Source organism: Vulpes lagopus, chromosome 8 (assembly GCF_018345385.1).
Source record: "Vulpes lagopus strain Blue_001 chromosome 8, ASM1834538v1, whole genome shotgun sequence".
Taxonomy (NCBI): domain Eukaryota; kingdom Metazoa; phylum Chordata; class Mammalia; order Carnivora; family Canidae; genus Vulpes; species Vulpes lagopus.
In genome coordinates, this window is record NC_054831.1 from 9,661,490 (window position 1) to 9,685,508 (window position 24,019).

At 41.8% G+C, this 24,019-nt stretch overlaps 1 protein-coding gene across 1 annotated transcript in view; it reads left to right on the forward strand.

Moving 5' to 3' along the window:
* DNER (delta/notch like EGF repeat containing) overlaps positions 1-24,019 on the forward strand; it is a 314,162-nt gene that overhangs the window by 271,252 nt on the left and 18,891 nt on the right. The window contains exons 9-10 of the mRNA XM_041768293.1: positions 4,546-4,668; positions 14,984-15,097. Coding sequence (XP_041624227.1) covers positions 4,546-4,668; positions 14,984-15,097 — 237 coding nt within the window. The remainder of the gene's footprint in view (positions 1-4,545; positions 4,669-14,983; positions 15,098-24,019) is intronic.

Genomic DNA, 24,019 nt, shown 5'->3' on the forward strand with positions numbered 1-24,019 from the left:
TTTTCACTCCTGAGAGCCTTTGAATAACCCTCCTTGATCTTCCCTCTCCTGGCTCCCATGACATTGCTGCCCTTGGGCTTTCCCCCTCTGCTTTGCCTTATCCTTGCCGAGTGTCCTGATCTGGTCTCTCTTTCTCCACCTGCCCATCCATGTAGATCTGACCTTGGTCCTTTCTTGTTTCTTCTCCAAAGTTTTTCTTTGATGAAACTTCAACACCACTTCAAGGCCGCTAATTCCCAAGGTGCTGTTTCAACGCACTTAAAGCCTATTTTTCCAGCTGCCACCTGGACCTCCCCAAGTGAACCCTAAGTTAAAACATGTCCAAAATCCAACTGGTCAACTTTCTCAAAAACCTGTTGTTCCTTTGGTCGTGTTAATGGCAACATCCTGCACTTACTCAGCCTAAACGTGGCAGCCGTCTTGACCACTCTCGCTCCTCACCTCCAGTTGATCACTGTGTTCTGTCAATGTAAGGAATATTGGAGTCGAATATTCAGGAGCAAGTAGGGGAGCGGTGATGGTGAAGATCAGTGCCCTAATCGGTACTCTGATCTCACCCTTCTGATCTTTTGTTTTATTTTAAAAAGTTCTTTGGACTAGCCTAATTTTCCTAGACCCTGGGCATACTGCCCTGAGCTAATTTGTTTGCCCGAATTAATTACTAGCAGGGGGTAGCAGCCTCATTTTCACAGAAGCCCTCTATTTTGCAAGGAATGCCTTTTTATCCAAACAGTCCAATTTAGGTTCTCTGGCACCCAGTGTAAGGGGTACCTTGACATTTCCACGAAGATGTCGAAATGTTACCATCTCTGAAAAAACAGTTTCAGAAAGTGAAACCTTTATCTTTTTCTTTTTCCCCAAGGAAGAAAAACATCAGCAGCTTAATTATCTCTGTAAAATGATGTCCTCATTTCCTTGTCATGTTACTAGTGAAAGAAGAGAATGATACAGTTTGCAAAGAATGAAAACAATGATGGATGATTTCATGAAATTTGCTTTTGATTTTTGTCTGTGTAAACACCACCTCACTTGCGAGGTCAACGATGCTTGTAGGGTTATCTGTTGTTCCTCCAAGTGATTTTTAAAGGATCTGCTAGGAGAGCAAATACAATTGAAAAGATGCTCCTTGCAACTGTTGCTCCACACTGAGAAGCCAAAAGACAATGAACTCACTATGTAAGTTATATATTATACATCTAGTTTAATTGTGAGAAAAATCACATAACCTGAAATCTGCCCTATTAACAAAATTTTAAGGGCATAATACACATGCACATTGTCATACAGCAGATATCTAGAACATTTTCAGTTTGCAGAACTGAAACTCTGCATACGTTGGCCAGAAACTCCTCATTTCCCCTCCTCCCAGCCCCTGGCAACCATCATTCTACTCTGCTTCTATGGGTTTCACTACTTGGGATACCTCATATAAGTGGGATCATGAAATATTTGTCTTTCTGTGACTGGCTTATTTCACTAAGCTTACAGTCTCAAGGTTCATCCATGTTATAGCATACGACAAGATTTCTTCCCTTTATTAAGGCCTGAACAATAATTCCATTGTATGTATAAACTGCATTTTCTTTATCCATTCATCTTCATCTGTAGATTGGCATTTTGGTTGATTCTTCCTCTTGGCTATTGTGAATAATGCTGCAATGGATATAGGACTGCAAATTTCTCTTCCAAGATCCTGTTTTCCATTACTTTGGATAAATCCAGGAATGGGATTATTATTCATATGATGGTTCTATTTTCAAGTTTTTAACACAATTTTTTTCCAAAGATTTTATTTGTTTATTTGATACAGAGAGAGAGAGAGAGAGAGCACGAGCAGGGGGTAGGAGCAGAGGGCAGAGGGAGAAGCAGGCTCCCCCACTGAGCAAGGAGCCCAAATGGGGCTCTATCCTAGGACCCTGGGATCATGACCTGAGCCGAAGGCAGACACTTAACCGACTCAGCCACACAGGCGGGCCTATTTTTAATTTTGGGGAGATTCTCTATATTGATTTCCATCGTGGCTGCACCATTTCACATTTCCACCAGCAGTTTATGTGGGTTCCAATTTCTCTATATCCTTGCCAGCACTTTCTATTTTCTCTGTGTGTGTGTGTTGGGAGGGGTGGTTATAATGGGCGTTATAACAAGTGTCATGTGATATCTCATTGTGGTTTTGATTTACATTTCCTGGCTGATTAGTGATGTTGAGCATCTTTTTGTGTACCTGTTGGCTATACAAATATTCTTTTACACCTTACACACACACACACACACACACACACACACACCCAAATCAAAACGGATTAAAGACTTAAATGTAAGACCTGAAACTATAACACTCCTAGAAGAACACATAGAGGAAAACCTTCATAATATTGGTCTTGGCAATGATTTCTTGGATATGACCCCAAAAGCACAGGCAACAAAAGCAAAAATAGACAAGTGAGGCTCTATCTAAAAAACAACACAGCAAAGGAAGCAATCAACTGAATAAAAGCCAAGTACAGAATGGGAGAAAATGTTTGCAAACTATTTAATAAGGAGTTAATATCCAAAACTCTTATAAAAAAGGAAGATTTTCTGTTGAGGTGCGATCAGGAGTCAGCAAACTTGTTCTCTTGGAGGCCAGCTTGTAAGGATTTTGGGCTTTGCAAGCCATATGGTCCCTGTTGCAACTACTCAGGCTGCCATTGCAGTGGGAACGTGGCCACACACAATACATAGATGGATGACTGTGGCTCTGTCTCAATAAAACTTTAATTACAAAACCAGACTGGGGTGTATTTGGCCTGTGAGCTAGTTTGCTGATCCTTAATCGAGAGTAGAATTCTCCATATCTGGCTCTGTTAGCCTGTTAGCACTTTAGCCGAATGTTTTTTTCTTTTCTTTTCTTTTTTTGGTCATGGAGGGCTGTCCTACGCCTCCTAGGATGTTTAGTAGCATCCTTACACTAGATACCAGTGGCAGTCCCCTTCCCCTCCACCCTCACTGTGACAACCAAAGGTATCTCCAAGCATTGCCAAATTCTAGGGGCAAAATTGCTTGTCAGTTGAGAAACTCTGATCTAGATGATCAAATTACCAATGAAGAGTAATAGGAAATATTTCTCTAAAATTACAAAAAGTAGGGGAAGAGGGAAGAATTGAAAACCGTGGCCTGTTTGTCTCAGGTAGGTCAAGGTCTCCTCAAAGGGGCTTTTATCACTGCCCAATTTTGGAAAGCAGTTCCAAAACAACTGAAATGGCAACAAACTTGAAAAGTGCTCTGTTAATACTGCAGATAGGAGCTTAACCTACTTTTGCGATAGGCACAAGAAACAAAACAGTTCAACACATTAGCATGTCCTAATGGAACTTTCTGAGTCTGAGGGTGGGCTATGAGTCGGAAAGCTGGGGTGGGGGGAACCACTACTAGTTCTAGTTCACATTCGAGAAAGGGTTTATTTTTTTTTGCTTATCTGAATTCAGAACCAACACAGGCAGGGTGATTTTTGAAAGCACTCACGTGTTTCTCATTGTTTGGACAGGGCCAGAAAAAAAATGGCTCGGTTTCACTGCAAATTGGCACTGACACATGGTTTTGAAAGTTAAAAACAGTATAACATTCATGAGTGCATCTCAAAGAATGTTGTCTTCTTGTCCTTTAGAATAAACACCTGTGTTGCAAATGCAGCAAAAGCCATCTTTCTTGAGAAACCGTTGGTTTCTTTTTCTTCACTGCTCTTACTCTATTTTTAATAACTAGAATTTTAAAGTGCAACTTAAAATATTGTAATTGAGATAATTATTTTTTAAAAGATTTTATTTATTTGAGAGAGAGAGAGCATGAGCAGGGAGCAGAGGAGGAGCAGAGGGAGAAGGACAAGCAGACTCCCCACTGAACAGGGAGCCTGACACGGGGCTCGATCCCAGGACCCTGAGATCATGACCTGAGCAGAAGTCAGATGCTTAACCAACTGAGCCACCCAGGTGCCCCGAGATAATCATAATTTTAACTAAAAAAAAAAAAAAAAAAACTACCCCACATTTTATCAGTGATTTTAGTGTAGCCTTTTTAGCTGACTTTCTTCTTGAAGAGCAAAGGAAAATCATGGATCCCTTTTAAGAAAATTCTCTGTGGTTGCTAGATAGGGCTCTCTGACTGGAGGAGGAGTGGTCCACATCCTCGAAAGGAGTTGTCACTCCTGTGCTGCAGGCCTTGCTGCACTTGCCCCCATCTCCTGTGGCCACAGCAGATGCACTCAATGCCCCTGGTCTCCGGGTCACTGGTGCCATTGGACACTATGAGGTGATGAGACCATCTGGTGGATAAGTGGGATCACTTCTTTGATACTTGGGATCATGAGAAAGGGTGATGAGAACAGACTCTTCATAGGCTTCCCAGAAACCCACATTTCAGTTGTACCCCAGGGGACTCAACTCCTTGAAATCCCCGTCTGTCTCTGCCATGTTTCCAATGATTAGCCTGCCACCTTTCATGTGGGCCCATCCAGAGTGAGTTTTGATGGAACCCAAGTGACTGCAGGTCTTTTTCTTTGCCCTTCAGGTTACCACGGCCTCTACTGTGAGGAGGAATACAACGAGTGCCTGTCGGCTCCTTGCCTGAACGCTGCCACCTGCAGGGACCTCGTTAATGGCTATGAGTGCGTGTGCCTTGCAGAATACAAAGGTGAGCGCCCTTTGGCCTTCTTGTGCCAGGGCGGCCCAAATGACATCATGGATGTTTCAACCTAAATGCATGAACCTCTAATTGGAACATTAAATTTTTCAGAAAAACAACAACAACAACAAAAAATGCTGGACGGGGTAGATGTATGGGGCCAAAGAGACCAATTTGCAAGGGTGGGGTTTCCTCCTGATAAACTGAAAAATCTCTCTCCTCTCCTTCATCCTGTGCCCTCACTCTGCTCTCTGTTGAGTGTGTAAAAAGTTGATGGTAAAAAGTGAGATTTAAGTGCCCATCCGACAGAGATGGGAGGACAGGGCTGTGGACACCCTGGGGGAAGGAAGCGGGCTGCCAGGCGGTGCTCGCTGGGCAGAGACAGGATGCTGGACTTTTCGGCCGAGGACCCAGGTGGAATCTCACATGTTGGCAAAAGAGCTAATTCTCATTCAGTGAGTCAGTTGCAAGGGAAACGTTAGCTCATTTGAGTGGACGCGTGTCAAAATCACTCTGGAAAAACAGCCGACGTCGACAGTGTGTTTATAATGTACAGACCTCGTTCTGAGCCCTTATGTGCATGAACTCACACAGCCCTGTGAGAGGTGGCCGTGGTGTCCCTCAGAAGCCCAGCCAGCGTGTCCCCAAAGCCATTTCTTCGGCCTCCCCAGTGGGCTCAGTGGTGCGGCATCATTCAAGCCCAGACGCCCTTGGTCGGCACCGTGCCAGGAAATTGTGTTTATCAGCTGCTGCACACATTCCTCTAAGCCACAACTTCAGGGCTGGGCTTAGATTTTTGTAATGCCTTTGTGGGCACTATTTATAGCCATGACATCTAACCTCTTGCTCCCAGCACTGCTTACTCAATCCCATCCACCTGCCTGGTGACCTTGCCTTGCAACTGCTGTTCCTTCTCGTTGGATGGACCCACCTTTATCTGGGGATCTTTTTGGTGGGCCTCCAGGGTTTGTAGGCCCCATGGATGAGCTCGATCTCGTCTCTGGCTGGAAGGGGTGAGGCTGGGCCAAGGCTTTGCTTTCTGTTCAGCAGATCTGACGTTCCTCTCTGAGGGCGATGCCCATTTAGAACCAAACCCCACCACTTCCACAATGTGCTGCCTTCATTCACATGGATTTCAGTTCCAGGTTTTTCAGAGTGTTGAGAAATAAGGACGTCTGCCTGATTCTGGAAAGAAGAATAAAGGAGCAATGAGTCAGGAGACCTAAGTAGCTCATCCTCCTCGTGCCAACGGCTTCCTGCTGAGCCAGGAAGAGTCTGTTCAACTGACTGGCCTTTATTTGCTCCGTATAAAGTAAGGACGGTGATGCTCCCTCACGTTTTGAAATTCTTCAGTGACAGAATGACTAGTGGATGTACTTCGAAAATTAAAAATTCTACATTGTTCGGTTTATGATCTGGTTTTTCGTATCTTTGAGGCATTGCTTGTGCTGTTGTGACTAAGCAGTAAAAAATACAATTACACTTGATGAGCCACGCACACACACCTATGTTAATCCTTCCATATATACTCTCAATTCCACTATACTTCTGTCCTTCTGGGACTTGCCTCCAGCAATTACTGGCCCTCTGTGAAGGATGTCCTGGAGGACAGCATAACATATCAGAGGATTTGGCTTCTCGAGGAACGATGCAGGTGTTGGGAGCCTATGCACACAACAGGGTTAGGGGAGAACTGAATCAGTGGCTAGCAGAGCTCCAGGGACCATGAGTTTACGAAGAGGAAGTACGTGCTGGGAACATGCTCTATGCGACATCGTGAGCCAGAGGGCTCTCCGGATCTCATGGGGACTGGCTGCCCTCTCAGACAACTGCACAGTGGGGCTGACCTGGTCCTTTATTTTCTCTATAGCTGAGAGAAAACAGTCTCTGTTCATCGCCAGAGAGCCCTGAGAACCCCAAACGGAGAGCCCTCCACCCTGCACCTTAGTAGACAGGGCCTGGCTGCCAGGCCTGTCCAGCACTGGAGGGGAGTCTTCAGTGGCATCTATCTTTGCCTGACGTTGCCAACCTTCATCCTGGCCAGGACAGGGCAGCCTGTCCCAGCAACTCAAAAAGCAAAAATAATCCGGGAAATAAAAATGAAATGGCAACAACAACCAGCAGCTCTATGCACTCAAGAGAGGAAGTGAAAACAAGTAATTTTTACTATTCAAGCTCAAATCTGGATCTGGAAAAGCCAAAGGAGGAACTATTTCATAGTAGAAGTGAAAATATGAGAAAAGGGAAATCCTGACTGACAAGATAGGAAGCGTGGAGAGAGGATCCAGGAGATCTGTTTCCGTCCGGATGGTGGATGCTCCAGAAGAAGAAGGAGCACATGGAAATAAAACCAGAATCAACTAATTAGTAGAAGGAGAAATCCGTGAGCTGGAGAAGACTGAAGTTTTCAAGCAGAACGAATGGGCTTGCAGAGTGCCAGCGGGGTTGATGAAGGAGATGATACACAATTTGAGATTTCCTGGTAAAGTTCCCAAATCTAAGGATGAAGAGAAATCTTTTTTATGAGTCTTCACAGGGAGTACAGGTCACAAACGAAAGAGAATCAGATCCGCGCTGGCCTGCTCCTCTCTGTAATGAAACTAAGTAATAGTGGAGCAGTGTTTCAGGCTGCTCAGGACAAAGGACGGGTAGTTCCGGGATTCTTTACACTTGAGGACAAAAGAAAGACATTTTGCACATTTAAGAAAACATAACACCATGTGTCCTAAGAAAATTATTTTTAAAAATTTCCTCGCTGAGCTGGAACTAAATCAGAGTATAACCAGTTAGGGGGAAGATAGAGAACGGGAAGAAGAAGGTTGAACAGACTCCTTAAAATGCAGGAATAAACCTAAATAAATGACATTAAAGTGACTGTGGATGGTAACCTAATGGTGAAGAAAAGTCTTTTGGAAAAAAATAGGGATACCCGCTTTACCAATTAGTTCTGCTATATAATAAATCACTCCAAAGTAGTGGCTCGAAACAACACCCTTTTAGTCGCCAATGGTTCTGTTGGTCTAGGCATGTCTTTGTGGACTCCCTGCTTGGGGTCCCACAAGGCTGGAATCTAGATGTTGGCTGGGCTGAGTTCTCATCTGAAGCGTGAATAGGAAAAGGGTCACTCAACCTCTGCGTTCCCTTGGGCTGTCTGGCAGATTTCATAACCTCGTGGCTGTATCCTCATGGTAGCTTGCTCCTTGAAAGCTAGCAATGAAAGGGAGACGAGAAAGAGTTTATGCTGTTCCATGCCTCTCACTTCAGGAGAGGGGCCTGCACCCTTTTAAAAAAATCTCACCTGATTAGGTCAGGCCCACCTAAGATCAACACAAAGTTAACTGATTAGGGACCTTAACTGTATCTTCAAAATTGCTTAACTTTTGCCAGATGCTCTTGGTTCAAAGCTTGCACACAAGGGAAGAGTGTGACTCCCTGGGTGTCCATTATACCCGTTCTTAAGGAAAAATGCAAATGATCGCATTCATGTTTCATATCATTTTAACTAAATCCAAGAGTTGAAGGGGATGGGAACGGGAAGGGTTGGAAGACATACACGTGTGTTAAAAATCTCATCCCACTGAGCACGCAAAGTGATCCTTTAATTTGTGTAGAGACCTTCAGGTCTAGATTTAAAATAAGACTCCCGAAGGCAAAGCCTAGTGGCATAAACAGTAGAGCTTCTAAAGTAAGAGTGGTGAGGAGGGGTGGTGGGTGCTAGAAGGAACTAAGAGAGTGGTGGAAGGGGCTACGTCATGCCCCCCAACCCAGGCAAAAGGTGAGTCACAAGATCCTTTCTTTCTCTCCTGGGGGGGGGGGGAGTGAACTTTTGTCCCCCTTCGGAAGCATTTCTCCAAACATATATTTACCTATAGTATGTGTGTGTAAACCCAGGAACCTACCAGATGGGTGGGCAGCAAGTCCTAATCGGTACTTACCCCTGGAGTTAGAACTTAGGTGGGTAGTGTGCTGGAGGGGGAGTTTGGGACTTCAGCCTCTTACTTTACATATATATTTTTTAAGTGGTGGCCTTTACTGTTTCATGTTAAAATAGAGTTTAAATAAATGAGCGTCACTTCCTAAAAGCAATGAGTTCATAGGAGCTCAGGCAAGTGTGGCTAAGAACACTTTTAAAGAGGAGAGGCAGTGACAGGGAACGTCTGCCAGGTGTTTTATTATTATTTGTTCATTATTACCACATTCCCATGTTACGGGTACAAGAATGGACAGCTAGTCAAAACTGAGTAATGGCCCAGAAACCATTGTCTATAATAAGGTATGACTCTTAAAGAGGAATTGCTGTCAATGGGAAGGAATTGTTTTTGTGCTGTTTTGCTTTGTTTCATAAACAGTGCTGGAGAATCTGGGCTGCTATGCAGAAAAAAAGAAAGGTTTTTAAACTTCTAAATAAGTTCCATGTGAATCGGAAAAAAAAAAAAAACAATTTTCATTGACTTTGTGTCCTCCTCTACTTACTCTCCCCTTTCTTCCTCTTTATTTTCCAATCACGTTTCTCTAGATTTGCTATAGAGAAACCCTCCACTTGTAAGATTTTTATTCTTTTCTTAATCCTCTTCTTTTTGGATCTCGTCCACACTGTTCTGCTAAAATAGATCTCATGGTGACCTAACTGAGGATTTAAAAAAAAAAAAAGATTATTTTTATTTATTTATTTATTTATTTATTTATTTATTTATTCATTCATTCATTCATAAGAGACACACAGAGAGGCAGAGACACAGGCAGAGGGAGAAGCAGGCTCTCCGCGGAGACCCCGATAGGGGACTCGATCCCAGGACCACAGGATCACACCCTGAGCCAGAGGCATATGCTCAATCACTGAGCCACTCAGATGCCCCATAACCGAGGACTTTTCGGTGAGATCCCGAAGCCGGCCCCTCTAGCTTCCTTCTGTAGCTCCATTCTTGTCTCCTGACTCTTGTCTTCCTGCCGTCACTGAAGCCTTGTCCTCTGGACTCCATGATGTCCCTGGTCCCCAGGGTTTCCTTCTTGTCCCCTTTCTCTCTCTGCCCTCCTGTAGCCCTGCATCCATGAACATGTGATACCTCCTTCTTTGACCGCTCCCAACCTTGTCTCTTTATTTGCTGTGGCAACTGTGGTCAACCTTGTAGAAATTCCCTCTTTCCTATGCTAAATCATCATCTCCTGAGAGTCAGTGACTACATAGGTTCTTTTTTCCCCCTATCAGTTCTCAACAGCTGCTGAGGCAGTGGCTTGCACACAGGCAAGTGCTCAAAGACCATCTTGAGTTGAATTGAAATTGCCGCTTAACATGTGAATTAAATAAAGGAAACCGATGTGAACATTCTCCCAGAAAGTTTCTGCTGTGGATCTTGAAATCGTTAAAAGCAAAACGCATGGAGGGGCTAAGAGTAACTTCCCTTCAGAAACCCCAAAATGCTCATCCCTCCTCCAGAATTAACCCCGAGTTACTTTATGACAAGACTTTTAAAACTTTGGTTAGTTGATGACTTCATGTTGTCAGAAAGTCAAGTTGCCCCGTATGCTGTTGACTTTTATTTTAGTAGAACAAGCTAAATGATCAACAATATACGCATTTGGAATTTTTTGGTGACGAAAGTTAGAAAGAACATATTTTGACTTTTAATTATGAGAATGACACAACAATAATAAAACTTTGAAAAAAAGAAAATTTGAAATAGCTCATAGCTTTACAACAGAATACAAGAGCAGTGGGGCACCTCCGTGGCTCAGGAGTTGAGCATCTGCCTTGGGCTCAGGTCTGATCTCAGGGTCCTGGGTTCAAGTCCCTCATCAGGTTCCCCGCAGGGAGCCTGCTTCTCCCTCTACCTGTGTCTCTACCTCTCTCTGTGTATCTTTTATAAATAAATAAAGAAAATCTTTTAAAAAAAGAATACAAGAGCAGTAAGCATCTCTATTGTTTCTATCCTTTTTAAATATCCATGTTTTCACAGTTACAATGGAGTATACCTACAATTTTTATATTATTCTGCCCATACCTTACTTTTATAGTATGTTTGATTTAGTTATTGATAGAAAGTCTTACTAGTTCAATATTAAATGCTTATGTAATTTTTCCGTGGGGGAATATTTATCCATTCCCTTGTTGCATCTGATGTAAGACTGTTACAAATAATTCTAAAATGAACATTTTTATTCATAGAATTTCTATACTTTCTGAATTTGAGAGGGTGGGATTGGGTTTCCGAAATGAGATCACTGGGTTATGGGTTTGCTCACATTGTACCTAATTGTTTATTTTAAAGTCTACAGAAATTTGTAATTGAAAAGATGAGAATTCTTTGTTTGCCTGAATTACTTTTTTCTGTGTAACCAATGAGCAAGGATTTCTGGGTGTTTTGTGTATGCAGCCCTTTTCAGATGGTGGAATAGATATAAAAATGTGTAAGTCAGGGTTTCTTCCTTTTTTAGGCTACTGTTTAGCTACAAGAGCAGACTGAGACTGGCGCACACAAGAGGAATAATGAGGCCAAGGTCAAGATGTCAATTGTAATTTCTGAAATAGTCTAGAAGAGGTCGGCCTCTGTGATAGTTGAAATACTGGGACATTTTTTGTAGAGGAAATAAGTTTGAATAAAATAAGATGACGTCTTAAAAGGAATATTAAGTTCAAAGAACACTTAGAGTTAATTTTCTTTACCTGGCTTAATTTTTTCTGGAGCTAAATTAGTGACTTTTCAGTTTTCAAAATATTAATCACGACTAAATTGTGATGGCAACAAAGATTTATAATTAGCGCACTCGTCTTTGAATTTTTTGCTCGTTTTAATTCTAAAATTAACTTCTATACAGAACCCTGTTGGAATAGAGATCTTTTCAGAAACGTTGCCTCTCTGTCCCTTAATATGAAAGGTATGAATTTTTATTAGTTTTGACTGAATTACAGTTTATTTTTGCTTGAGACTAAACATAAGTTTCGTAATAGTGCGTGCTACGTCCTTTGCCAATGGGTGATGCATGTGTCATTCCACAGACTTAATTTGAAGTGTGGACCTGGTTTTCCCTGACAAAATAGGGTGTTTTTGAGGCAGATTTGGAATGGCTTCTCACTCCTCTGGCAATCCTACCTGTGTGTCAGCCAAAGTACACTGACCGTCGCCCCTCCTGGAAGGACAGGATTCTGGTGATATGTCCAGACTTTCTTCCACGCGTTAAATTATGGCCTCTGCTCTAAAGGACCTCAGAGATTTGTTGTGTGTGTGTGTGTTGGGGGGGTAAGAATCAGACAGGAGAACGGATAAGTCATGCTTTAACACAGGAAACTCTGTAACACTCTGAATCTCAGCATGCTCTCTCTCAATGCACAACGGTGGAGAAGTGGAGCTCTGTCTCGGGAGAGTCAGGTTCAACTTTCCAGAGAAAGAGCATTTGAGGTGGGCTTTGACAGATGGAATGTGCCAGGTGAAGACCAGACTGAGCAGAGGTAAAGGAAGGCATTCTTGTCAGAGGATACAGATGGCCAACACTCTGAGGAGGGGGGTTGGAGTAATGGCACCTTGGCCCATCAGTGGGGTCCATGGCTGTCTATTCTCTACATTCAAGGTTTCCTACATTCGAGGTTGTTCAGCTCTTAAGAGAAGCTAAGCAACATGACAAATATTTTTATATAGGGATTATTAGCAGGGCTTAGAGTATAGAAACCAAGGGCTTACTGGGGACTTTTTAAGACCATCTTGCTTCGTAGCCATCGTGTTTCTGTGAAGATGAGCTTTTGTCCGATCTTGCTGCCAGAAAAATTCTCAGTGGATCTCAAGTGACCCAATATCTTTTGAAAAAGAAATAACAAGAGATAAAATTATTGCCCAAAACAAACAAAAAATACCCAAAAGTTTGAAATTGCTATCATCTTGGTTTTTTTTTTTAAATCAAATCTATCCTATTAAAGTCTTTTAAGGTTAAGGTGTTTAAATATTTAGCCTCAAGTTTGCTTTTCAGCCTCATTTGAAAAATGTGGTACTTTGTGTGTTAATGTATTCATCGTATTAGTATCACACAGGCTTGATGAGCTAACGTATTTCTAGAAACCCAGTAAAAATCATTCTTGGTCACTCTTTCTTTAGATCTAACGGACATCTTTTTAGATTCCAGGCATCTCTGAACCTTGGTTATAACTGTATTTTCCATTACATTTGAAAGCCTTTTTTGTCACCTGGTTTTCATTGGTGAGCCCCATGGGAACTTGAGGGCAAAAAACAAATCTTTGTTTTTTGATAAACACTTTGAAGCCAAAAAGACTGTTTTGCATTTTATTCTTTTGGTTGAGCCTGTGCTACTTAGAAATAAGTGGGGAAGTAGAAACTTCTGGGTGAAAAGGCATATATATATATATATATATATATATATATATATATATCTATCCATGTTTTTAAATATCCATGTTTTCACAGTTGCAATGGAGTATACCTACAATTTTTATATTATTCTGCCCATATGTTCCTTTTATAGTATGTTTGATTTAGATATTGCTAGAAAGTCTTACTAGTTCAATATTAAATGCTTATGTAATATTTCCATTTCCACCCAAGTGAGAAAGAATTAGCAGTTTTATGCACATCTTTACAGTAGTGTGATCTCGTGCTTCACTTGGGTTGCCCTGGTTGGTTAGGGACAGTGAAAGTCAGGGAGGGTCATTCCAGTCACTGGAGACAGGGAGGAGGCTAAGATGGGGGTGTGGGGGGCCACGTCCCACCAGGCCCGAGGCGGTGGGATCTGGATGGTGGTTGTGAGGAGAAAAGCCAGGCAAAGATCTGAAAGGCACTTAGGAGACTCTCTGGCAGTTTATTTTTCATGGGTTGGATATGAGGGGCAAAGGATAAAATGAAATGAAAAACCATCCATTCTAAATGCTTTGCCAGGCTCAGAGAAGTTAATATGAATATGGACAGGCAGTCCTGTTTCTGTTTTATCTTACACTTTTTTCCTCCTTCTTGAACCTGACTTAAGACATTGAAAAAGAAATGATAGACAAAAATCCCAACGAGAATAATTTCAGTGACTAAATGATGAGTCACTGGGTGTGGTGGTCCTTTGCACAATATGAGCTCAGTCATGAAGCGGAGAGTAAATTGAGTAAATACCATTCTGTTACTATTTGCTTTATGCTTATTTTTCATTAGACTGTCAGGAAGGATGAACAAAATTTCTGTATATTCTTATACAGAATATAATGTAATCTATCTTCCCTTTCAAAGGGCCAGGGATGAGAGAGAGAGAAATTAATAATCCTTTCATCTATCTTGCCATTCCAGTCAAACAACAGCAGAAATCTTACCTTTCAGATAGCATTAGATTTTTTAAGTATTTTATAAAATTATAAAGCAATAAATATTCATTGGGAAAAAAAAATCCACCAATATAGAAATCTCTGTTGTGAAAGCCACAATAATTCAGGCCCCCAGGCCTACTTTTTGCATCTACACATGCTCAGAGAAAAGACTTTTTTCTCTTTTACACCTATGGGAAACTGCTTTCACTGTAAAGATTTTTAAAGTGCCTACTTTTTGTGAAATGGGTGCTGAGCTCTGTGGAATTCCGTGCATTTCCAAGGCCAGTGTGAGCTCACCCTCAGCAAACTACTTAGCAAGCACAGGCTTCGATTCAGATCGCTGGACATTTCAAATCCCAGCTGCCTCCCCCAACAGCCTCATGACCTTGGATGATTTCCTCGGTCTCCTCATCTGCAGTGTGTGTGTGTGTGTGTGTGTGTGTATGGCTATTTGTCTCCTAGTGTTGTTGCCAGGATCAAATTAGACACAAAGCCCGGTGCGAGGGTCTGGGACACAGCTTGGGCACAACACTTTAACTTTGGTACACGATGATCGGATTTGGTCTTTAGAACAAAGTCTAAGTACCACGTGACTCCCTTTCTGCCCTGCAGCCCCCCGAAGTGGACCCAGAACTCATTTCAATATTTGACTCCACATCTTTCCCTTCGGGATGCTGCTTATGAATTCTATCGATATAAAGGAATGTCTGGCTATTTTCTGTTTCTTTGGGAGGCTTTTAAAACATTTGTCACCGATAAATGTTTTATTTTAGAGTTTTAGCTTCCTGTTCCTCAGACTTTGGGACATGGAGGCAGAGAAAGTATAGATACATGGCTATGGTAGGACCTAAAAGCAGAGAATGAATTTGTCATGTTCTCATAAGGCACGTCCTCATGACCATCTAGTCCAGAGTGGCACACGCACGCATGCACACACGTGTGCCTCTGGGAAGCCGCTTTCACAAAGTTCAGACACTTTGCTTTACAGGCCTGGAGATCCCTTAATGAGTTACCCCTTTTGTGTTTGTTTCTCCGCAGGAATACACTGTGAGTCATACAAGGACCCCTGCGCTAACGTCAGCTGTCTGAACGGAGGCACCTGTGACAGTGAGGGCCTAAATGGCACATGTGTCTGCGCACCAGGGTTTACAGGCAAGTGATCCAGGAGCTGAGTTTTCAAATTTATATCCCCAAATCCCAAAGATTGCAGCTGTTAAAAAAAAACAAAACCTCCAAAATCTCTATGCATACATTATTGCAAAATATGAATACTATTGCAAAATGCAACGAGGCATTGCTTGGACGAAAATCCATTTTAAAACAATTGGCTGTGTTGTCATTAAATGAGGTTCTTCCGAATTCAGCATTTGATGCAGAGACTCGCTAAGATTGCCATTGCTATAGATTTTCAGAGCTGTAGCTTTGAAACATGAAAAATGAGCCATTACACCAATACCTGAGAAAGTTTAAGCATTTATGGAAGGAGAGGAAAGGAAGGATCAAATGTGTCTTTTCTAGAAATTGCATCCAGCTACCACATTTATTTCTACTGAAAGATACAACAGTGATGGGATATTGCCAAATGAAAGGAGGTGGTGGTGGGAAGTGAGGGTAAATATTCCAGCTTTGGGGTTGTTAGTGAAGGTACAGTTGCTCTAGGTGTGGGGAATTTAAGAGAAAACAGGTAAGAGCAGAGTAGATTGGGAGGGCAGGGGGCAGGGCTGGGTGCAAGGGAAGCCTTGGTGGCCACTGAGCTCTGAGTAGGAGGAGTCATTCCTTCATTAGGGATCCTTCTAAATAAACCCCTACCCCATGGGCTTCAGGGAGGTTTTGAATTCCTGGAGTTGGATGTGAAACATTGTATGTATGAGTATATGTTGAGAGGAGGCTCAAATTTTCATCATATTCTCAGAAGGAACAATGAACCCCTGGGCCAGAACCCAAGAGTCCTGAAGTGTAGAGTAGAGTGTAGGACAAGTCTAGGTTTTCAGAGCTTGCTCAACCAACAGAAACATCTGGGTCACTCTGGTCTTCAGGTTGGGCAAGTTGACACGTAAAATGCCCATAGAAGAAGGTGGGTGGTTAAGCAGCAGGAAAGCATGTGTTGTCACTGGCTGGAGAGCACCTGGCCGGGCACCCTGCTACCCCACCGAGCTGCTGTGGCCACCTCCCCAACCCTGGAGAATTTCCCAGAGCGCGGGCTCCCAGTCCATCCCTGCGGAGCCTCCTTTGTGCTTCTGGGGAAGATGCCAACAGTCAAGATGTGGGAGAAGCAACTTCTGATCTTCCTTCTATTTATCTGTGTCACATCCTGTGTTTTCCTTTTGGGTTTTCCTGGGACTGAGAAGTGGGCTCATTCCAGAAAATGATTCGCAGATGGTTTTGTTTTGCTGACTGGTTTATAAACACACAGAGACATTTATACTCATCAATGGATGCAAAAATAATATTGGGGAAGCATTCTAGGGTTTTTTTTCCCCAGACATTTATATCTCGCAAATCATAAAAAGCATGGAGGAAAAAAATCAGAAGATATGGGACTATAGGGGAAAAAAACCCTACCGCTTCGCATTGCACTACTTGGAGGCAACTGTTGTTAATGTCTTGATACGTATATTCAGAGGTTTTCCCAAAGGTTTGTGTGTATAACATATAGTGTATAGAATATACGTGTATATATTTGAGTACAAAAAGGAATCCTATTGCCCCTATTGTATCGTAACCTACTTGTCACTTAAAAATACGCGTGTATCATAAATGTGTTTCTACCTGAAGAGATATCCTTCTGTTTTATCATTTTTACTGGCTTCCCTATAGCCCCTTATATAAAATATTGTTTTTTTTCTAACACATTGCCAATTCAACTTTTGGGGAGTTGAGAACTTTCCCCTATTTTTAAAAAGATTTTATTTATTTATTCATGAGAGACACAGAGAGGCAGAGACAGAGGGAGTGGGACTCGATCCCAAGACCCCGGGATCATGACCTGAGCCAAAGGCAGACACTGCACCACTGAAGAATACATGAGTAGTCTTCTATGGACATCTTTGTGTTCTTGTCTGATTGAGCTAATTTCCCAGAATCCCAGGGTCCAGGAAAATGTGTATCTAATTCCATATTGCTCTTGAGAAAAAAACTACCAAATTCACTTCTACCAAGTGTGTACAAGGACAGCTTTTCTTGACTTTACACAGATACTGAGAATTGTCATTCTGGTGGCCAAAAATGCCCTTTAAGTGTTGTCTTATTTGTAGGTCCTTGATTCGGAGTGAGATTAAATACTTTCAAAATGTATGCATGGTCATTGTGTCTCTTCTTATGTAAATTCCTGATCCATATCCTTTCTTTGCTTTTCCACCATTTATGTTAACTGAACTTCCTTCCTTCCTTTCACTTTTAATTTTTATTTCAGGGCCCTCTGGGTGGCTCAGTGGTTGAGCATCTGCCTTTGGTTCAGTTGCTCTGGTTGTGATCCTGGGATCTGGGATCAAGTCACGTCAGAGGGCCTGCTTGCCCCTCTGCCTATGTCTCTGCCTCTCTCTCTCTGTGTGTGTGTGTGTCTCTCATGAGTAAATAAATAAATCTTTAAAAAAATAAATTTTTATTTTAATTCCAGTTAGTTGACATTTATGTTAATCTTTATTTTTGATTTGAAATAGCCCTATATAAGAAGTATATGACATTTTATATTCCAGAGGTTGCAAGTATTTTTTCTACTGTCACTTAAATATATAAAAAGTGTTTTGTTTTCCTTTATCACATTTTATTTTTGTATAAGGAAATATTGATATTTTCTTTTGCTTTCTTTTCTTGTAGTTTCATGCTAGAAAGACCCTACACATCAAGATTTTAGAAATGTTATCCTAATGACATAGGAGTTAATTTTGTGCATGCACCTCTTTAACCCATTTGAAATTTATCTTAGGATCTTATGGGAGATAAAATGCAATCTTTTCTCCAGAATATTTACCAAATTTCCATCTGCCTACTCAGCATTTGCTCTTGGGTATCTCTCAAAGATACCCTGAGCTTACAGATTTTCTTCTCCTTTCCCTTATTAAAAAAAATATTTATTTACTTTAGAGAGAGAGAAAGAGAGAGAGTGAGTGAGTGGAGGGGGAGAAAGAGAGAGAATCTCAAGCAGACTCCTCACTGAGTGCAGAGCCCACTCAGGGCTCTATCCCAGGACCCTGAGATCAGGACCTCAGCTGAAACCAAAAGTCTGATGCTCAACCAACTGAGCCACCCAGGTACCCCCTCTCTTCCTTCTTGAAATGTTTGCTAGTTCAATAAATGGTATTACCAGCACCTCAAGTTGTTCTGACCAGAAATCGGGGTCCTCTCATCCTTGTCTCCCTTCACTGCATCCAACCTCCAAAGAATCTTAGAATCTGTTAGATCCTCTCACTTCCTGGAGTCAAAACTGAGCTGCCTTCACCTCCTGCCAGCACTAGAGCAGCCCCTCTGACTGGTCTCCCAAGTCACCTTCACCTTCACCCCTGACATATTCTCCACACTCTGGAGGCCTTATGAAATGAATCTCTAATCCCATTGCTTCCTACTTAAACGTTGCTTATTGGAATTTCGTTGTTTTTAAGAAAAAGATTAAAGCCTTTAGTGTCATGTCAAGACCCCAGTGGTCTGGCCCCACCCAGCATTTCTAGCCTTGCCCTGGCTGGTTCCTGAACACCCCGAGTCAGGATCTTCTCGGTAATGTTCCTCTTCCCATCTCCTGCCTCCTGATCCCCTCTGCCCCCCCCCCACCCCACCCCTGGCATCTCCTTATGGTACTCACCCTATTACAGGGAGCAATAGGACTCCTCCATGAAGCAGGTTCCAACATCACTCTGATTGGTCTTTGAAAACAACAAACGTCTACTTCGGTTCAGCCCTGGTAGCTGTTGTGGCTGCACAGGACCACAGAACAGTTCTCAAAGTTGTTTGGAGAGCTGTGCTGTTAATATGTTTTACAGAACACTGGTCCCATGAGATGCTTCTTGGAAAAACCATCTGTGGCCAAATAAATTTGGGACATGGTACATGCTATGTGGAGATTCATAAACGTTGTCTGGGAACTACAGGCTCTGAGAGGTCTTACAGGAAAAACTTTTATTCGCCTGTGTTTACTTTCCAAATATTTTTGATCATAGAGCCTTTCTTCCCCCTTAAAAAGAACCTATAGTATTCTGAGAATGAGCATGCCATGAGAGTCTGATAAAATATTAACTTCCACCACGTAAGGAATGATGCTGCCTGTACTCTTTTTAATTGCTACCTTGGCACCAAGTACTCTTTTATTTTACCTGAGATTTCACAAAACCTACTCTTGGCCAACTATTAAGTACTCAAAAGCTCCCTAATTGACTAAGTGGAGTGAATTAGTCCAATCATTGTTATATAATTAGACACTCAATCCAATGGCACATTTACCTTATGAGATCGGCTTTTTCAGTTCAGGTTCATTTTGCTCTTCTCTTGCTAGGTTATTTAGGTGAGACTTTCAATTATTGATTTGAGGCTCTTCTTTACTTCTCGTGTATATAATTTGGTGCCATAGATTCACCCTTCAACAATTCTCTGGCTGTGGGGGGGTGCCTGGGTGGCTCTTGATTTCAAATTAGGTCATGATCGCAGTGTCCTGGGATTGAGCACCACGTTGGGCTCTGCACTCAGCGTGGAGCCTGCTTGAGATTCTCTTTATATATATAAATGTATAAAATCCTCAAAAAACAATTCTTCAGCTGTGTCTCACAGATTTTATGTCATATTTTCATTTTCATTCCATTTTGTTTGGGTTCCTATAGATTTTTTCTTTGACCCATGGAGACTTTGGAAGTGTGTTATATAGTGGGGGCTTCCCCCCACCCCATGAATTTTGGGCACTTTTGGGCACTTTTGGATACTTCGAGGTTTCTGGTTTCCCCAGCATCTGGTCTGGAACATAAGCCAGGAGAAAACTCAAGATCTCACTACCACGTTTTTCCATAGGTCCTGAGTTTCCCTGCCATTCTGTTTCCTCCATGAAAAGACCTCCTGTCTTTTCATGCTTGCTTTCTGTTTAATGTCGAGAGTTTTTGCTTGTACTTTAGTTGGAGGAGTAGGAAAAATATTTTTGTTTCACCGTTTTGGAAGCAAAAATCTCATTCTGGCTGCTTTTAGGATTTTTCCTTGATTACTGGCTTTGAACAAATTGATCATGATGTTCCTTAGTGTGAGTTTTGTTGGTGTTTATCCTGCTTGGGATTTGTTGTAATTCTTGGATCTGTGGTTTTATAGTTTCATCAGATTTGGAAAATTTTTAGCCATTATTCCACCAAATATTATTTTATGTCTCCCTCCCCTTTCCGGGGACTCTAATTACATCTGTTAGACTACTTAAAATTGCACAACAGGTCACCGAGTCTCTATTCACGTTAAACTAAATTATTTTTTCCCTGAGCCTCAGTGTGTTTAGCTTCTATTGCTCTTGTCAAGTTTACTGATTCATTCTGCAGAATCTAGCATGCTGTGAAAATCCCACAGGATGGTTTTTAATTTCAGATATTGTATTTTTCATATCTAGAAGTTCCATTTGGTTCTCTTTTATATCTTTCATTTCTATCCTCATTTTGTTCATGTTTTCCTTCACATTTTGAGCAAATTCCTTGTTTACTCACCATCATCCATAATTTCTGCAGTTATGTCTTTGGACTGATATTTTTTCTGGTTGTGGGTCACATATTCCTATTTCTGTGCACAGCTAATGGTCCTTGTGCGGATGGGTGGTCATTGGGAGTTATTGAGTGATTGGGTTTTTTGTGTTTCTTTTTTAAGTGCTGGCTTTTTAATTTTTTTTTTCCTGGTAGGTAGATAAGTTGCTTGCTGGCCTGACTGATCCTTCCCAGGTTTGTTTTCTATTTTGAGGAGTAGGTCTGTGGTCACCTTTTCTGTAGGGATAGATATGCCCAAGTACTGAGATGCAACCTTTTCTTCACTGAAGCACTGGGTGACCCATGGAATATCTGCATTCTGACTTCTGAGACTTTGAACACAGTCCTCTAGGAGCTCTGGGAACTGCTCATCATTCATCGTGTTTGCCAGGCTGGTAGAGTTCCACTTATCGTGTGGATACTCACATGCAGCATTCAGCCACAAACTCGAAGGGATACAGTGCATTTCTGATGCTCATTTTCTGACTGGCTGTCTCTTCTTTGTGAGCCTGTCCCACATGGTATGGCTGCCTTGTCCCCCACAGATTCTGGTTGTCCTTGGTTCAGGGAAACACGATGTTCTCAGTTGGCTGCAGGCGGGCAGCCAGGACGATCGTGGCACTCAGCTCTTCTGTTTCCCTTCTCTTGAATGATCTGCTATTGTCTCATGTCTTCAAAGTGTTTTCCCTTAAATATGTATTTCATCTGTTTTACAATGGGAGGCTGAGAAAGTGTTCAGTTACTCCATCACAGTGGAAGAAGTTCTAGATAATTTTTTTAAAGATTTTTATTTATTTATTCATGAGAGACACAGAGAGAGAGGTAGATACACAGGCAGAGGGAGAAGCAGGCTCCATGCAGGGAGTCTGATGTGGGACTTGATCCCAGGACCCCGGGATTATGCCCTGAGCCAAAGGCAGAAGCTCAACCACTGAGCCACCCAGGTGCCCCAGATAATTTTTAACATTTATTTCATCTGGAATAAAATGCTTGGCAAGCATGAAGGAGTTCAGTTAAGGTACCTAGTCCACTGCCTGGCACACAGTAGCTCTATATTTAATACTAGGTATTCTGATTAGAATGATTTCCATTGATATCATTCTGTGTGGGCTGTATTAATCGAAGGGTTTACTCACGGCAGTGACTTTTAATCTTTTTAGTTTTAAAATTTGTTTTCATTTTAATGTATTTGAGTAAAGCATACAGAATTAAGCAGCACACTTGTAAATTTGCATAAATACTATCAAATTTGATGCCTACTATACACACTGTCTCTTAGAAAGTAGTAGGTTGAAAAGCAATTGTAAAAGATTTAAAGTTCAGGCTCTGGTTTCCAGCCTTAGTCCATTTCATTATGTATTCTCTTTACAAATGTTATTAAAGCACAACAGTGATTTAAAAGTAATTGATTTTTCCCCAACTCAAATAAAAAAAAAAGTAGACGAGTCAACACAAAAGTCATATGGCTCAAGCCAGCAAAAGCATAAAGATTTATTAAGTCAACTCTGAGTAAGGAAAGGTGATATAATATAGTAAGAACTCTTCTAAAATAAGCCAGGATGCAGATTACTTGAATGGAATGGTGGGGTGCTGATGCGCATACAAACACATAATCTTACTGTGGGGGACTAAGAATGAATTTACATATAAATGAATATACATACAACAAAGTCACTCTCCATAATTCATAATAAATTTTCAAATACTTTGCGTAAGACTGATGTCAGAAAGCATGATACCGTAAGGCAGAGAAAAGTGGCCATGTTTGGGAATCTTCTGGTTGAAAATTTTCCTCGAGGGGCTCCATCATCAGTATCACCTCCTATCCATATTCCTACCTCCAGTTTATAGTGTGGTGAAGGCATCAGATGGAGAACCAGGTGGGGGTAACTGGTAAAACTAGAGGTGCAGGAAACTTAGTCTGTAAGATAGGTCACTAAAGTAATCCAAATGTCCCTGCTCACCGGAAATCACTCCAGGGGTTGGCCAGAGACACGTGCTGTGGAAGAGGCTGTTGGCTGGCATGGTTTATATCACTAGCTAGTGTCATTTAATTCATCCCCAGTATGGCTCCAAGAACACAGTGGTAAAGCAATCCAGAGGAGGACGGGCTTGGGACCCTCTCTGGTCTCCAGTCCTTTGGATCCTGGGTCTTAGATATTTCATCCATACCTACTAGTTCATTCTATTCCCCACAATTCTCTATTCCTATCAAATCCTTCCAATCTAGGGGGGGGGGCCAGGAGGAGACAAGCCTAGGGAACTCAGATTTCCAGCTACATTAGCGCCCCTCGAAGATCCAAGATCCAATACATGCTTTAGGGCTAGACTGGACCCTAGATTTGGCATTTACCTCACTGGTCCCAAAAGCCCTGGACCATAACAGGAATGGATGGACTGGACTAGCTCTAGGACTGCCCAGAATTTAGGGAACTAGAAGGGTTTGATGCTGCTGTTGAACTTGCGGAGCAGAGTGGAGCTTTTGAGTTTTGCCAGGCGATGGAAGCAGGGAGAAGTCAGGCTGTTTCTGCAGCTATGGCTGCAAAGGTAGCAGAGCATCTGCTTGCAGAATTTGCAGTTTTCAGATTGCCAGCTAAAGACAGCCATTGTCCAATAAATACCTCAATTAAGCTTGTCTTCCTAAACGGTTGTAAGTAGTGCTGATGTATATATATTTGTCAAGGCCTTTGATTTAATCCTTTTAACGTTTCCCAGCACGCTCTTGTTTATATGTGTCCTCAACTAGTCCCTTATGTGATGCCGGTGGTCATAGTTCAGTCTGTGCCTTTCTACACTCAGAGCGATTGCCCCATTAATAGCAGGACAACCTTTGAAATAGGTTCGTGAGAGCCCATCAATTTCATGTCTGTCCCATTGATGCAAATGACTATATTTATGGTGGGAAACATATTCACTTCAACGCTACTGAATTAAAATCAACCTAGTAGGGCCTCAAAGTAGTAAATGTTTTATTTGACAGACTTTACTTAGTTAAAAATAAAATAGACCGATGCCAGGTAAGAAACAAGTGTGAAGTGCAACAGGCACGAAATATTTCAGTGTGAGATTTCTGCTCTAAAATGGACCAGGAGTGACATATGGTGGTTTTATAAATGCGAGGTAAACCAGTAGCCGATAGGAAAGTACTTCAATACTAATTAGGTAAAGCCTGGAAGTAATTACCCGAGTGTACACTGAAATATTGCCTTTGAAAATGGACAAAATATTTGATTTTGCTCCTTTGCTTCAGTCGACACTGTAGCAGTGCTAGGGTGTTTTGGGTTCTGGTTTTTTTTTTTTTGAGTATCACTTTTTATATGTATTTAAGCAAATAGTGATATACTTTAACATTTTCCTTTTCTCATTTTCTAACTTCTAAGAGAGA